The sequence below is a fragment of the Salvelinus namaycush genome, chromosome 3 (assembly GCF_016432855.1).
Source record: "Salvelinus namaycush isolate Seneca chromosome 3, SaNama_1.0, whole genome shotgun sequence".
NCBI classification, from domain to species: Eukaryota; Metazoa; Chordata; class Actinopteri; order Salmoniformes; family Salmonidae; genus Salvelinus; species Salvelinus namaycush.
Window position 1 is genome coordinate 91535261 of NC_052309.1, and position 15817 is coordinate 91551077.

A 15817-nucleotide genomic window follows, 5' to 3' on the forward strand; every position below is an offset into this window, starting at 1 on the left:
GAGTCAGTTATGTAATCAGTCAGCCAGACAGTTATTTAATCAGCCAGTGAGTCGGTTATGTAATCAGTCAGCCAGACAGTTATTTAATCAGCCAGTGAGTCAGCTATGTAATCAGTCAGCCAGTTAGTCATTTTCTTATGTCGTGTTGAGTCTCTACATCTCGTTCACCCAACCAGACAATGTTTCAAGATAACAGGTTTGTTCTTATATCAAGTTGACAATGTTCACACACACACACACACACACACACACACACACACACACACACACACACACACACACACACACACACACACACACACACACACACACACACACACACACACACACACACACACACACACACACACACACAGAATGGGTGATATCACCTTGTAGACAGACATGTTGGTCCTTTGAAGAGCTCTCACCAGTGTCTCCGATACACCTGTCAGTTAAGACTTTGATCACAGGACAGATGAAAGGATTTCTACTTCAAAGAGGGCGAGCCACAACCGGTCACTGGTCTTAGGGAGAACACATGCGGAAATACTCCTTCCTCCTGAAGTGTACACTCCTTCACTACTTCCCACAAATCTAAATGGCAAATGGGCTAGTGGGAGTTTCCACTATGTTTCTGATAACAGTCATTTCCTTTCAAACCAGAGAAGGGAAGTGAACAAGTGCACACTTCAGGAGATGTTACTGGGACGGACGACAGGAGGGATGGACACTGCCTCACTAACTCATTCACTAGGGGAACAAGAGGTCTGAGCGCGCGCGCACACACACACACACACTGACTAGTGTACACTCTGTGATGTGGTAGTCTGTGGTAGACAAGGCTCACATCACTGTCTGTCATTATCATCTTTTCAGAAGCAAGCTAATGGTACACTACTCCTAGTGGGACCACACCGTTTACTAGACTCCTAGTGGGGGACACACCCTTTACTAGACTCCTAGTGGGGACCACACCCTTTACTAGACTCCTAGTGGGGGACACACCCTTTACTAGACTCCTAGTGGGACCACACCGTTTACTAGACTCCTAGTGGGGGACACACCCTTTACTAGACTCCTAGTGGGGGACACACCCTTTACTAGACTCCTAGTGGGGACCACACCCTTTACTAGACTCCTAGTGGGGGACACACCCTTTACTAGACTCCTAGTGGGACCACACCGTTTACTAGACTCCTAGTGGGGGACACACCCTTTACTAGACTCCTAGTGGGGACACACACCCTTTACTAGACTCCTAGTGGGGACACACACCCTTTACTAGACTCCTAGTGGGGGACACACACCCTTTACTAGACTCCTAGTGGGGACACACACCCTATACTAGACTCCTAGTGGGGGACACACCCTTTACTAGACTCCTAGTGGGGACCACACCCTTTACTAGACTCCTAGTGGGGGACACACCCTATACTAGACTCCTAGTGGGGGACACACCCTATACTAGACTCCTAGTGGGGGACACACCCTATACTAGACTCCTAGTGAGGGACACACCCTTTACTAGACTCCTAGTGGGGACCACACCCTTTACTAGACTCCTAGTGGGGGACACACCCTATACTAGACTCCTAGTGGGGGACACACCCTATACTAGACTCCTAGTGAGGGACACACCCTTTACTAGACTCCTAGTGGGACCACACCCTTTACTAGACTCCTAGTGGGGGACACACCCTTTACTAGACTCCTAGTGGGGGGCACCCTTTACTAGACTCCTAGTGGGGGGGGACACACCCTATACTAGACTCCTAGTGGGGGGGGGACACCCTTTAGTGGGGCGACTGGCTAGAGGGATGGAGGTATTCGACTGGCTAGAGGGATGGAGGTATTCGACTGGCTAGAGGGATGGAGGTATTCGACTGGCTAGAGGGATGGAGGTATTCGACTGGCTAGAGGGATGGAGGTATTCGACTGGCTAGAGGGATGGAGGTATTCGACTGGCTAGAGGGATGGAGGTATTCGACTGGCTAGAGGGATGGAGGTATTCGACTGGCTAGAGGGGTGGAGGTATTCGACTGGCTAGAGGGATGGAGGTATTCGACTGGCTAGAGGGATGGAGGTATTCGACTGGCTAGAGGGGTGGAGGTATTCGACTGGCTAGAGGGATGGAGGTATTCGACTGGCTAGAGGGATGGAGGTATTCAAACTCACAACATAAGCACATTTCACTTGAATTTTAAAGTGGCAATCTGCGATTGGTACATCCATTTTATATATTTTATTATTGATATACACTGAGCGAACAAAACATTAGGAACACCTTCCTGAGAACACCTACCTAATATTGAGTCGCACCCTCTTTTGCCCTCAGAACAGCCTCAATTCATCAGGTCATGGACTCTACAAGGTGTTGAAAGCGTTCAATAGGGATGCTGGCCCATGTTGACTCCAATACTTCTCACAGTGGTGTCCAATTGGCTGGATGTCCTTTGGGTGGTGGACCATTCTTGGTAAACACAGGAAACTGTGGAGCTTGACAAATCCAGCCGTGTTGCAGTTTTTGACACAAACTGGTGCGCCTGGCACCTGCTACCATACCCCGTTCAAAGGCACTTAAATATGTTGTCTTGACCATTGACCCTCTGAATGGCACACAGACACAATCCATGTCTAAATTGTCTCAAGGCTTAAACCTCCTTCTTCAACCGGTTTGCTCCTCTTGGTCTACACCAGGGTTCCCCAACTGGCCCGCGGGTGGTCTACACCAGGGTTCCCCAACTGGCCCGCGGGTGGTCTACATCAGGGTTCCCCAACTGGCCCGCGGGTGGTCTACACCAGGGTTCCCCAACTGGCCCGCGGGTGGTCTACACCAGGGTTCCCCAACTGGCCCACGGGTGGTTTTATTTGGCCCCCAAAGTTGAGCATTTTTTTTTTTTAAGTTATAGAAAAAAAAGTGTGTAATTTTCATTGTTGGGACATAAAATACTGTAAAAGAACACAAGGAAATCAGCTCCAAGTGATTTTAATTTAATAAATATGTTAAAGTATTCCCATGCATAATAGAGAGACGTGATTGTGTACAAATGTAAACAAGGTTTGAAATGATTATGTTTTAGTCAAACACAATATCGGTTTGGGCTTCTTGCGGTGAATTTGCAGTCTACAAATGATTTGTAATTATGTTCCGGCCCCCCGACTAGCCACTCAAGAAAACAAAACCAAATAATAATAAATCGACCCGCGGCTAAATCTAGTTGATGATCTAGACTGATTGAAGTGGATTTAACAGGTTACATCATTAAGGGATCATAGCTTTCACCTGGTCAGTCTGTCATGTTTCACCCGGTCAGTCTGTCATGTTTCAGCCGGTCAGTCCGTCATGTTTCACCTGGTCAGTCCGTCATGTTTCACCTGGTCAGTCCGTCATGTTTCACCTGGTCAGTCCGTCATGTTTCACCTGGTCAGTCCGTCATGTTTCACCTGGTCAGTCCGTCATGTTTCACCTGGTCAGTCCGTCATGTTTCAGCTGGTCAGTCCGTCATGTTTCAGCTGGTCAGTCCGTCATGTTTCAGCTGGTCAGTCCGTCATGTTTCAGCTGGTCAGTCCGTCATGTTTCACCTGGTCAGTCCGTCATGTTTCACCTGGTCAGTCCGTCATGTTTCAGCTGGTCAGTCCGTCATGTTTCAGCTGGTCAGTCCGTCATGTTTCAGCTGGTCAGTCCGCCCTGTTTCAGCTGGTCAGTCCGCCCTGTTTCAGCTGATCAGTCCGCCCTGTTTCAGCTGGTCAGTCCGCCCTGTTTCAGCTGGTCAGTCCGCCCTGTTTCAGCTGGTCAGTCCGCCCTGTTTCAGCTGGTCAGTCCGCCCTGTTTCAGCTGGTCAGTCCGCCCTGTTTCAGCTGGTCAGTCCGCCCTGTTTCAGCTGGTCAGTCTGTCAGTGTTTTGTACACAGTGTAGACCCATTAATTCCTGAATAATATAACGTATAAATCCATCATGAACTCCAACTGACTAATTATTTCAACGGTGTAACTCCAGAAGGAGCTAAAATACAGGGTTGTTTTACTCGTTTGTAAACAAGCCAAGGGCTAGATTCAATCTGTAGAGCTGAAGAGACGCGCTACAGCGGATTTGAAATGTAAAGGCAATGTTAAAAGTCAATGTTCCCGTGTTCGTGGAAACTGCATTCAAAGGTAAACGCTTTCAGCTCCATCGGAAATTACCGAACAATTTCAACCGCGGAATAGCAAACCAACACTGTATATCAAATTGTGGAACTAGATTCAATCCGATCGCCCCTTTTAATGGCAATATTTCCTCGTTCGCGGAGACCGCACTAACTTTACCCGCCACATATGTCTGTAATTTGAAAATTACCTTTAAAATGCTGCATTGTCCAAATTCCTGATCGGCTTGAATCTTGGCCGCGGTTAAAACTACCATGTTGATCTCATGGATGGTCCTAGCATTGAAAAGCTCCGTTTATGAATTTGAACAAGTCTAATGTCAGAGTGGTTACATTTCTCCAGCCTCATCACTCAGCTGTTTACCAAAACAGTGGCGGGGTTTCCGCTTTGTTGTTGTTTGAACTGCAGATCGTAAATCACCTTAGCCGACATCCGCAACATTTAACTTGAATGCGATCTCCATAAACATCGCAAAAAAAAAGGCCTTTAAAAGTCAAGTGCAGTCTGCTTGTCGACAATGTGCCTTTCAGTTTATTAATGGATTTGATCAAACAGAAAAGACAGATTAGTAGTCGTTCAATAACAATGTTAAAATCAGACATGGTTAGTGAACAATGAACCTTCATAAAACAAAGTGTCCTTTTGAGAGATAATACCACTCAGGACACTGTCATCTATCATAGATGAACAGGGTTGAGAGATAATACCACTCAGGACACTGTCATCTATCATAGATGAACAGGGTTGAGAGATAATACCACTCAGGACACTGTCTTTTATCATAGATGAACAGGGTTGAGATAATACCACTCAGGACACTGTCTTCTATCATAGATGAACAGGGTTGAGAGATAATACCACTCAGGACACTGTCATCTATCATAGATGAACAGGGTTGAGAGATAATACAACTCAGGACACTGTCTTCTATCATAGATGAACAGGGTTGAGATAATACCACTCAGGACACTGTCTTCTATCATAGATGAACAGGGTTGAGAGATAATACCACTCAGGACACTGTCTTCTATCATAGATGAACAGGGTTGAGAGATAATACCACTCAGGACACTGTCTTCTATCGTAGATGAACAGGGTTGAGAGATAATACCACTCAGGACACTGTCTTCTATCGTAGATGAACAGGGTTGAGAGATAATACCACTCAGGACACTGTCTTCTATCATAGATGAACAGGGTTGAGAGATAATACCACTCAGGACACTGTCTTCTATCATAGATGAACAGGGTTGAGAGATAATACCACTCAGGACACTGTCATCTATCATAGATGAACAGAGTTGAGAGATAATACCACTCAGGACACTGTCATCTATCATAGATGAACAGGGTTGAGAGATAATACCACTCAGGACACTGTCATCTATCATAGATGAACAGGGTTGAGAGATAATACAACTCAGGACACTGTCTTCTATCATAGATGAACAGGGTTGAGATAATACCACTCAGGACACTGTCTTCTATCATAGATGAACAGGGTTGAGAGATAATACCACTCAGGACACTGTCTTCTATCGTAGATGAACAGGGTTGAGAGATAATACCACTCAGGACACTGTCTTCTATCATAGATGAACAGGGTTGAGAGATAATACCACTCAGGACACTGTCTTTTATCATAGATGAACAGGGTTGAGAGATAATACTACTCAGGACACTGTCATCTATCATAGATGAACAGGGTTGAGAGATAATACCACTCAGGACACTGTCTTCTATCATAGATGAACAGGGTTGAGAGATAATACCACTCAGGACACTGTCTTCTATCATAGATGAACAGGGTTGAGAGATAATACCACTCAGGACACTGTCTTCTATCATAGATGAACAGGGTTGAGAGATAATACCACTCAGGACACTGTCTTCTATCATAGATGAACAGGGTTGAGAGATAATACCACTCAGGACACTGTCTTCTATCATAGATGAACAGGGTTGAGAGATAATACCACTCAGGACACTGTCTTCTATCATAGATGAACAGGGTTGAGAGATAATACCACTCAGGACACTGTCTTCTATCATAGATGAACAGGGTTGAGAGATAATACCACTCAGGACACTGTCTTCTATCATAGATGAACAGGGTTGAGAGATAATACCACTCAGGACACTGTCTTCTATCATAGATGAACAGGGTTGAGAGATAATACCACTCAGGACACTGTCTTCTATCATAGATGAACAGGGTTGAGAGATAATACCACTCAGGACACTGTCTTCTATCATAGATGAACAGGGTTGAGAGATAATACCACTCAGGACACTGTCTTCTATCATAGATGAACAGGGTTGAGAGATAATACCACTCAGGACACTGTCTTCTATCATAGATGAACAGCGTTGAGAGATAATACCACTCAGGACACTGTCTTCTATCGTAGATGAACAGGGACTCTTGGTGCCAAGACACTGACTGACTGCTCTCTATGAAATCAACTGACGTTCTACCATATTCTACAAGTTCTGTCAATTTCTAAAGCAGTTGCAGCAGAACGGTTTCTCTCCAGAGTGAACTCCCTGGTGGAGTTCTAGATAACCTGACAACGTTTCTCTCCAGAGTGAACTCCCTGGTGGAGTTTTAGCTAACCTGACAACGTTTCTCTCCAGAGTGAACTCCCTGGTGGAGTTCTAGATAACCTGACAACGTTTCTCTCCAGAGTGAACTCCCTGGTGGAGTTTTAGATAACCTGACAACGTTTCTCTCCAGAGTGAACTCCCTGGTGGAGTTTTAGATAACCTGACAACGTTTCTCTCCAGAGTGAACTCCCTGGTGGAGTTTTAGATAACCTGACAACGTTTCTCTCCAGAGTGAACTCCCTGGTGGAGTTTTAGATAAACTCCACATCACTATTGCGTTGTCAGGTTGCGAACGATTCTTTTTCTTTGTGAACGACTCTTTTTACGGACTCGTTTTTCTGAGTGACTCGTTCATTTTAATTGTTGGTTTGACCTGCTGGCCGCATTGAGTCCTACTATAGGATTGCCACACGCTCCTCCTCCTCCGGCTCAGCGGCTCCAGAGACGTGCTTTGACCAACAGCTGTCTGTCATATACCCAGGCAGGATAAAGATAAGCCTGCAGAGCGCAGTGAACAAAAAGACGTGTTTAGATCTGATAACTGAACGCATGGTGCAAAAATTAATACCATTTTTTATTTTATTTTTACCTTTATTTAACTAGGCAAGTCAGTTAAGAACAAATTCTTATTTACAATGACGGCCTACCGGGAACAGTGGGTTAACTGCCTTGTTCAGGGGTAGAACGACAGATTTTTACCTTGTCAGCTCGGGGATTCGATCTTGCAATCTTTCGGTTACTAGACCAACACTAACTACTAGGCTACCTGCCGCCCCTAAGTCATTAATAATTGAATGTTATGATGATACACAGCTTGTAGAACCAAAACATACACCAACACTGCTCAACAAACTCGAACACAAATCGTTTGGGGGTGCTGCAGTTCGTGAATTATATTGTGCATATTACCCTCACAGCAGTCAAGCCTCTGTAACGACTCGACGGAATGCCTTGTCAATCTAGTGAGGCCGTACCTAGACCGCCTTCCTAGTCAGGCCGTACCTAGACCTCCTTCCTAGTCAGGCCGTACCTAGACCTCCCTCCTAGTCAGGCCGTACCTAGACCTCCTTCCTAGTCAGGCCGTACCTAGACCTCCCTCCTAGTCAGGCCGTACCTAGACCTCCTTCCTAGTCAGGCCGTACCTAGACCTCCTTCCTAGTCAGGCCGTACCTAGACCTCCCTCCTAGTCAGGCCGTACCTAGACCTCCCTCCTAATCAGGCCTATCCTAATCAGGCCGTACCTAGACCTCCTTCCTAGTCAGGCCGTAGCTAGACCTCCTTCCTAGTCAGGCCGTACCTAGACCTCCTTCCTAGTCAGGCCGTAGCTAGACTTCCTTCCTAGTCAGGCCGTAGCTAGACCTCCTTCCTAGTCAGGCCGTACCTAGACCTCCTTCCTAGTCAGGCCGTAGCTAGACCTTCTTCCTAGTCAGGCCGTAGCTAGACCTCCTTCCTAGTCAGGCCGTAGCTAGACCTCCTTCCTAGTCAGGCCGTACCTAGACCTCCTTCCTAGTCAGGCCGTAGCTAGACCTCCTTCCTAGTCAGGCCGTACCTAGACCTCCTTCCTAGTCAGGCCGTAGCTAGACCTCCTTCCTAGTCAGGCCGTAGCTAGACCTCCTTCCTAGTCAGGCCGTAGCTAGACCTCCTTCCTAGTCAGGCCGTAGCTAGACCTCCTTCCTAGTCAGGCCGTACCTAGACCTCCTTCCTAGTCAGGCCGTACCTAGACCTCCTTCCTAGTCAGGCCGTACCTAGACCTCCTTCCTAGTCAGGCCGTAGCTAGACCTCCTTCCTGGTCAGGCCGTAGCTAGACCTCCTTCCTGGTCAGGCCGTACCTAGACCTCCTTCCTGGTCAGGCCGTAGCTAGACCTCCTTCCTGGTCAGGCCGTAGCTAGACCTCCTTCCTGGTCAGGCCGTAGCTAGACCTCCTTCCTGGTCAGGCCATACCTAGACCTCCTTCCTGGTCAGGCCGTAGCTAGACCTCCTTCCTGGTCAGGCCGTACCTAGACCTCCTTCCTAGTCAGGCCGTACCTAGACCTCCTTCCTAGTCAGGCCGTACCTAGACCTCCTTCCTAGTCAGGCCGTACCTAGACCTCCTTCCTAGTCAGGCCGTAGCTAGACCTCCTTCCTAGTCAGGCCGTAGCTAGACCTCCTTCCTAGTCAGGCCGTACCTAGACCTCCTTCCTAGTCAGGCCGTACCTAGACCTCCTTCCTAGTCAGGCCGTACCTAGACCTCCCTCCTAGTCAGGCCGTAGCTAGACCTCCTTCCTAGTCAGGCCGTACCTAGACCTCCTTCCTAGTCAGGCCGTACCTAGACCTCCTTCCTAGTCAGGCCGTAGCTAGACCTCCTTTTACAAGGTATCAATAAATAATATAATTTGTATGTGTGGCAATGACAAATGTACATTGCTTAAAGCCACTTTTACAAATGACAACTCCAATAAGCCCCTTATAGTGAACGAGAGACTTGTAGAATCATTTCATCATTCACCGGGAGGGGGTCCTGCGTGCTCTGGGCATTACTGACTCGAAAGAAATTAGTCGAAAGATGAGTTATTTAAACGAGTCAAAGATCAGAGTCTGTAAAAAGAGCCAAACTTCCCATCACTACAATGCAAAATATTTTCCACAAACAGAACATTGCTGTGGTTTCTCTCCAGTGTGAATTTTCTGGTGAACTTTAAGAGAACCCAATGACATAAACAAATCTCCACAAACAGAGCACGGATGCCTTCTCTCGTCATGTGTGGTCCTCATATGGTCTCTCAGGGTTTTCATCGTCGGGAAGCATTTGCCACAATCGCTGCAGAGGCACGATGGATTCTCTGGTTGGTCGGTCTCTGGTTTGTCTCCCACGTAAATATGTTTTAGTTCTTTTGATGACATAAGGGAACTGACACAAAGAGGACACTTGTATGGATTCTCTCCTGTGTGAGTTCTCATATGCCTCGTCAGAACCATCTTGTTTTGGAAACATTTGCCACATGCTTTGCAGGTATATGATTTCTCCCCTGTGTGCATTCTCATGTGCAGTCTCAGGCTAATGTTATGAAGGAAACATTTGTTACATTCTTTGCAGCTATTAGATTTCTCCCCTGTGTGTGTTATCATGTGTTTAACCAGGAGAGATTTGATGGGAAAACGTTTGTTGCATTGAGTACATCCATGAAGATTCTCTTCACCACTGTGAGTCATCATATGCAGTCTCAGGCTAATTTTATGACGGAAACATTTACCACATTCTTGGCAACAAAACGATTTCTCTCCTGTGTGAATTTTCATGTGCATTCTCAGGTTACTGTTAACAGAAAAACATTTGCCACATTCTTTGCAGCTGTATGGTTTCACCCCTGTGTGAGTTCTCATGTGTAGTCTCAGGCTAATGTTATGACTGAAACATTTGTCACATTCTTTACAGCTAAAAGGTTTCTCCCCTGTGTGAGTCCTCATGTGTTTAACCAGGTCTGATTTGACAGGGAAGCGTTTGTTGCATTGTGTGCATCCGTGTGGTTTCTCTCCACTGTGAGTTCTCTCGTGGCGTCTTAGAATGGTCGTTGAAGTAAAGAACTTTTCACACACAGAACACTTAAAAGGTTTCTCTCCTGTGTGAGTCCTCACATGCTCTTCTAAGCCCGTCTTGGTCCTGTAACACTTGACACAATCATTGCAGCTATACGATTTCTCTTCGGTGTGAATTTTCTTGTGGTGTTTAAGATTGTACTTTGACTTAAAGCATTTTGCACATGTTGGACACTGGTATAGTTGATCTTCAATGTGAATTCTCTGATGTTTCTTTAGATCTTTTGCTAATGTAAAGCATTTTTCACACATTGTACACGGATACGGTTTCTCTCCAGTGTGAATTCTCTGATGACTCTTTAGATATTTCATTGATTGAAAGCATTTTTCACATGTTGTACACTGATACGATTTCTCTCCCGTGTGAATTCTCTGATGACTCTTTAGATATTTCATTGATTGAAAGCATTTTTCACATGTTGTACACTGATACGATTTCTCTCCCGTGTGAATTCTCTGATGACTCTTTAGATATTTCGTTGATTGAAAGCATTTTTCACATGTTGTACACTGATACGATTTCTCTCCCGTGTGAATTCTCTGATGACTCTTTAGATATTTCGTTGATTGAAAGCATTTTTCACATGTCGGACACGGATACGGTTTCTCTCCCTTGTGAATTCTCTGATGACTCTCTAGGTCTTTCGTTGATTTAAAGTGTTTTTCACATGTTGGACACTGACTGGATGTCTCTACGGTGTGGCATCTCATATGAGTTTTCAGATGGTTTGGTAGTTTAAAACTTTTACTGCACACATGACATGTAGGTGATTCCTCCTCTGTGTGAGTCTTCATATGTTTCTTCCATTGCTGCAACAAGTTAAATGATTTGCCACATTTCTTGCAGTGATGATTATTTTCAGTTGAGTGAATTCTCTGATGTGTTTTTAAACCGCCTAGTGTCTTATAGTGTTTACTGCACATAGGACATTTGAATGGTTTCTTATTCGTGTGAGACTTCAATGGTTCTTTCAGCTCACTGGTTGTCTTGGCCTCAGTGCAGACTTGAGAGCTTTGTCGTTTCTCTGCCTGTGTCCTCCTTGATTTGAGGGTCTTTAACACAGGTTCCTCACTCTCATCCTCATCCACACTTACAATGATTTCACTGTGAGCTGCAGAACAGTCTGGATTTACTGCAGAGAGGAGCAGAGAGTCACTGGTTGGTTCTGATACTCTGTGGTCCTCTCCATTAGGTTCTGTTTGTATCTGTTCAGTTGTGTTGGTGGGTAGAGAGTCTCTGTCCTGATCAGAGTACTTTTCCACACAGGGAGGAGCAGTAAATATGAACTCTACAACATCTGTGGAATCAGACTCAAGTCTGTGGAGCTGCTCTTCCTCCTGACTCATCCTAACTTCCTCCCGTTCCTCTTTAATCTGTGTGGGCTCTAGGTCCTGCTGCCCCAGACTAGGGCTCCACTCCTGCTCACAGTGCTGCTGCTCAGGGGGAACCTCCTCTTCAGGGACAGTTAGCTGCTGGGGGTCTGGAGAGAAGGAGACGGAATAATTAGCCAGTTAGACAAAAACATTTCATATTTACCCAAATACACTCATTATGCTCTGCTGAGGCTAAAGAAATATCATACAGCAGATAGTGGTGAATCTAGCAAGGAGGTTGGCTGCTCTTTGCTTTGGCCACAATGAGAAATGACAAGGGATGAGAGGCCTTAGCTACTTACAGTAGGCTACATCACATCCCAGAGGGCTTAGCTACTTACAGTAGGCTACATCACATCCCAGAGGCCTTAGCTACTTACAGCAGGCTACATCACATCCCAGAGGGCTTAGCTACTTACAGTAGGCTACATCACATCCCAGAGATCTTAGCTAGACAGCTACTTACATTAGGCTACATCACATCCCAGAGGGCTTAGCTAGACAGCTACTTACATTAGGCTACATCACATCCCAGAGGGCTTAGCTAGACAGCTACTTACATTAGGCTACATCACATCCCAGAGGGCTTAGCTAGACAGCTACTTACATTAGGCTACATCACATCCCAGAGGGCTTAGCTAGACAGCTACTTACATTAGGCTACATCACATCCCAGAGGGCTTAGTTAGATAGCTACTTACATTAGGCTACATCACATCCCAGAGGGCTTAGCTACTTACAGTAGGCTACATCACATCCCAGGGGGCTTTGCTACTTACAGTAGGCTACATCACATCCCAGAGGCCTTAGCTAGACAGCTACTTACATTAGGCTACATCACAGAGGGCTTAGCTAGATATCTACTTACATTAGGCTACATCACATCACAGAGGGCTTTGCTACTTACAGTAGGCTACATCACATCCCAGAGGCCTTAGCTAGACAGCTACTTACATTAGTCTACATCACATCCCAGAGGGCTTAGTTAGATAGCTACTTACATTAGGCTACATCACATCCCAGAGGGCTTAGCTACTTACAGTAGGCTACATCACATCCCAGGGGGCTTTGCTACTTACAGTAGGCTACATCACATCCCAGAGGCCTTAGCTAGACAGCTACTTACATTAGGCTACATCACAGAGGGCTTAGCTAGATATCTACTTACATTAGGCTACATCACATCACAGAGGGCTTTGCTACTTACAGTAGGCTACATCACATCCCAGAGGCCTTAGCTAGACAGCTACTTACATTAGGCTACATCACATTACTCTTGTATGCGGTTGGCCAGTAATATACCACCCTGCATCCCACTGCTGGTTTACCACTCAAGCTAAGCAGGGTCAGTCCTGGTCGGTCCCTGGATGGGAGACCAGCTGGAAGTGGTGCTGGAGGGACAGTAGGAGGCACTGCTTCCTCTAGTCTAAAAATAGATCCCAATGCCCCAAGGCAGTGATTGGGGACATTTCCCTGTGTAGGGTGCTGTCTTTCAGATGGACCGTTAAACAGGTTTCCTGACTCTCTGTGGTCACTAAAGATTTTGGATATTTGGAAAATATATTTGACGTTTTCCGAGACACATTTTGCCCCAGTGCCTCCGTTTGACTACTCATAACAAGCTATTTCCAACAGCAGAGCTGCAGGTGTGAATCTATTATAGCTTAGCTGCGAAGGTAAGTCTGCTTAATAATACATTCCTTTAGATATTTTATTTCTAATTCCCCGTTATAATGACCAACAGTCCAAGCCCACCGCCATAGGAAATGTAATTGTATTTAAATTAACATCTGGCTTCCTGCGGACTGTTCAGGTTTTTTGCAAGGCAATTGAAAGCAACACGAGCGTAAATACGCCAATGGCAATTTGAATAGACAAAGCCATCGATCACGTGACACCATTCATTCCTATGTGAAGACTCAATAGCGCATTTGAAGCCGGTTATGATGGCTTCTCATGTGGGAAATGTCTGTAGACTAATGCCTCGTTTAAAACTGGGAACTCGGAAATATCCGACTTCAGTGCGTTCAAAACAACTGGAAACTCGGGGAAAAAAACAGCTCAGATTGGGAAAAATCGATTTCAACGGCCATCCATTTCTAGAGCTAAGACTTTCCGATCACTGGCATCATGATTTGAACTCGTATTTTTCCGAGTTCCCAGTTGTTTTAAACGCCGCAATAACATGCGCTGTTTTAGCTACTCCAGAAAGTGACGTTGCAGGCTAGCTCAGTGGTGCGCCCTCTCATTGAGTTGGTCAAGCTGAAGCTCAACCGGGGTACTGCAGGCTGCCATTAGCTACTAAATTATCCTTAACTTGTGTACATCTGGAGTAATGGAAGCATTTATTGGTAGAATAATTGTTTTCGAAATGTGTTTATTTACACGAAGATTGGCAATGCCGGCAGTACCGCGGGCGGCCTTGATGTTCGTGCGGTGGCTTCCCTGGGAGGGGGCATTCGTTCTCCCCTGAAATACACCTAGCGTTGCTTAAAAACAGCTAATTCTAGCCATGCTATGGGCTAAACTAGCTGCCCCTCGCTGGTGGTTATTTGTTACCCGTGTAAACCCCCCCCCCTCGCTCTCTTTCAAGACCTATCTACGAACCTGCTCCCAACTCCAGAAGAAGCCTCCGTAGACGTTCAATCTCCTCCTTTGAACGAGAGAGCTCTTGTTCAATAGTCGTTTCCACCGCCGCCATTATCTCAACAGTCACTGCTGCTAGTGGCTCCTGGTACTGGGCTATCCACCTTTCCTCTATCCCAAATATGTTAACGGCTGCCGATATTAATCGCTTGGCTATAAACACAGTCAACAAATGTGGTTTCGACATTTTGAAGAAACATTTAACTTGAGACTGTCGTCCATGGCTTTCTTCTTCTTCTTTAATGTTTACAGACTACATCCAAAAAGGTATATTGCCGCCACCTATCGGGTGGCATAAAAACTGAGGCTTTAACAAAAAATTAAATAATTATATATACAGTACCAGTCAAAAGTTTGGACACACCTACTCATTCAAGGGTTTTTCTTTATTTGTAAATGTTTCTACATTGTAGAAAAATAGTGAAGACATCAGAACTATGAAATAACACATATGGTATCATGTAGTAACCAAAAAGTGTTAAACCAATCCAAATATATTTTAGATTCTTCAAAGTAGCCAACCGTTGCCTTGATGACAGCTTTGCACACTCTTGACATTCTCTCAACCAGCTTCATGAGGTAGTCACCTGGAATGCATTTAAATTAACAGTTGTGCCTTGTTAAAAGTTCATTTCTGGAATTTCTTTCCTTCTTAACGTGTTTGAGCCAGTCTGTTGTGTTGTGACAAGGTAGGGGTGGTAAACAGAAGATAGCCCGATTTGGTAAAAGACCAAGTCCATATTATGGCAAGAACAGCTCAAATAAGCAAAGAGAAATGACAGCCCATCATTACTTTAAGACATGGTGAGTCATATGGAAAATTTCAAGAACTTGAAAGTTTCTTCAAGTGCAGTCGCAAAAACCATCAAGCACTATGATGAAACTGGCTCTCATGGGGACCTATTAAATAATAAAAATAAGACAACTAGACTTAGCTTTTAAGTATTACTTACTAAAGAATTTCTAAATAAAACGAATTAAATAGATTTTAACACACTTGTGTGAAATCCTATGCCATGTGATTATTATTATTTGACCCTGCTGGTCATCTATGAACATTTGAACATCTTGGCCATGTTCTGTTATAATCTCCACCCAGCACTGGCAGAAGAAAACTGTCCACCCCTCACAGCTTGGTTCGTCTCTAGGTTTTGGCCTTTCTAGGGAGTTTATCCTAGCCACCATGCTTCTACACCTGCATTGCTTGCTGTTTGGGGTTTTAGGCTGGATTTCTGTACAGCACTTTGTGACATCAGCTGATGTAAGAAGGGCTTTATAAATACATTTGATTGATAACCTTCTACCAGGGTAACTGTTACCCCCTTTCCTAAAAACAAAGTTTCATGAAATAACAAAAAAAGTGTAAACTGTAGATATTTATTTCCCTTTATAGTTTATTGGCCTACGCATAACCTTCATCCACATACCATTTATTTTCCAAACATTGCTTTCTTGTGTCAGCAATTAGACATTGATCTTAGGGGAGGGC

The 15817-nt window shown here is 45.1% G+C and overlaps 1 protein-coding gene across 6 annotated transcripts; it reads right to left on the minus strand.

The window, feature by feature from the left end:
- Positions 1-7423: 7423 nt before the first annotated feature.
- Positions 7424-14553, minus strand: LOC120042417 (oocyte zinc finger protein XlCOF6-like). Of its 6 annotated transcripts, none has more exons than XM_038987286.1 (3): positions 14290-14553; positions 8263-11789; positions 7424-7911 (listed from the first exon to the last, which is right to left on the minus strand). In XM_038987286.1, the coding sequence occupies exons 1-2, from the start codon at positions 14513-14515 to the stop codon at positions 9337-9339; spliced, it is 2679 nt and encodes an 892-aa protein (XP_038843214.1). In that variant the 5' UTR covers positions 14516-14553; the 3' UTR covers positions 7424-7911; positions 8263-9336. The 6 variants fall into 6 exon arrangements, with proteins under 6 accessions (XP_038843214.1, XP_038843210.1, XP_038843189.1 ...); XM_038987282.1 differs by having other exon boundaries at positions 7424-7883; positions 8011-11789; XM_038987261.1 differs by having other exon boundaries at positions 8011-11789.
- Positions 14554-15817: the final 1264 nt, after the last annotated feature.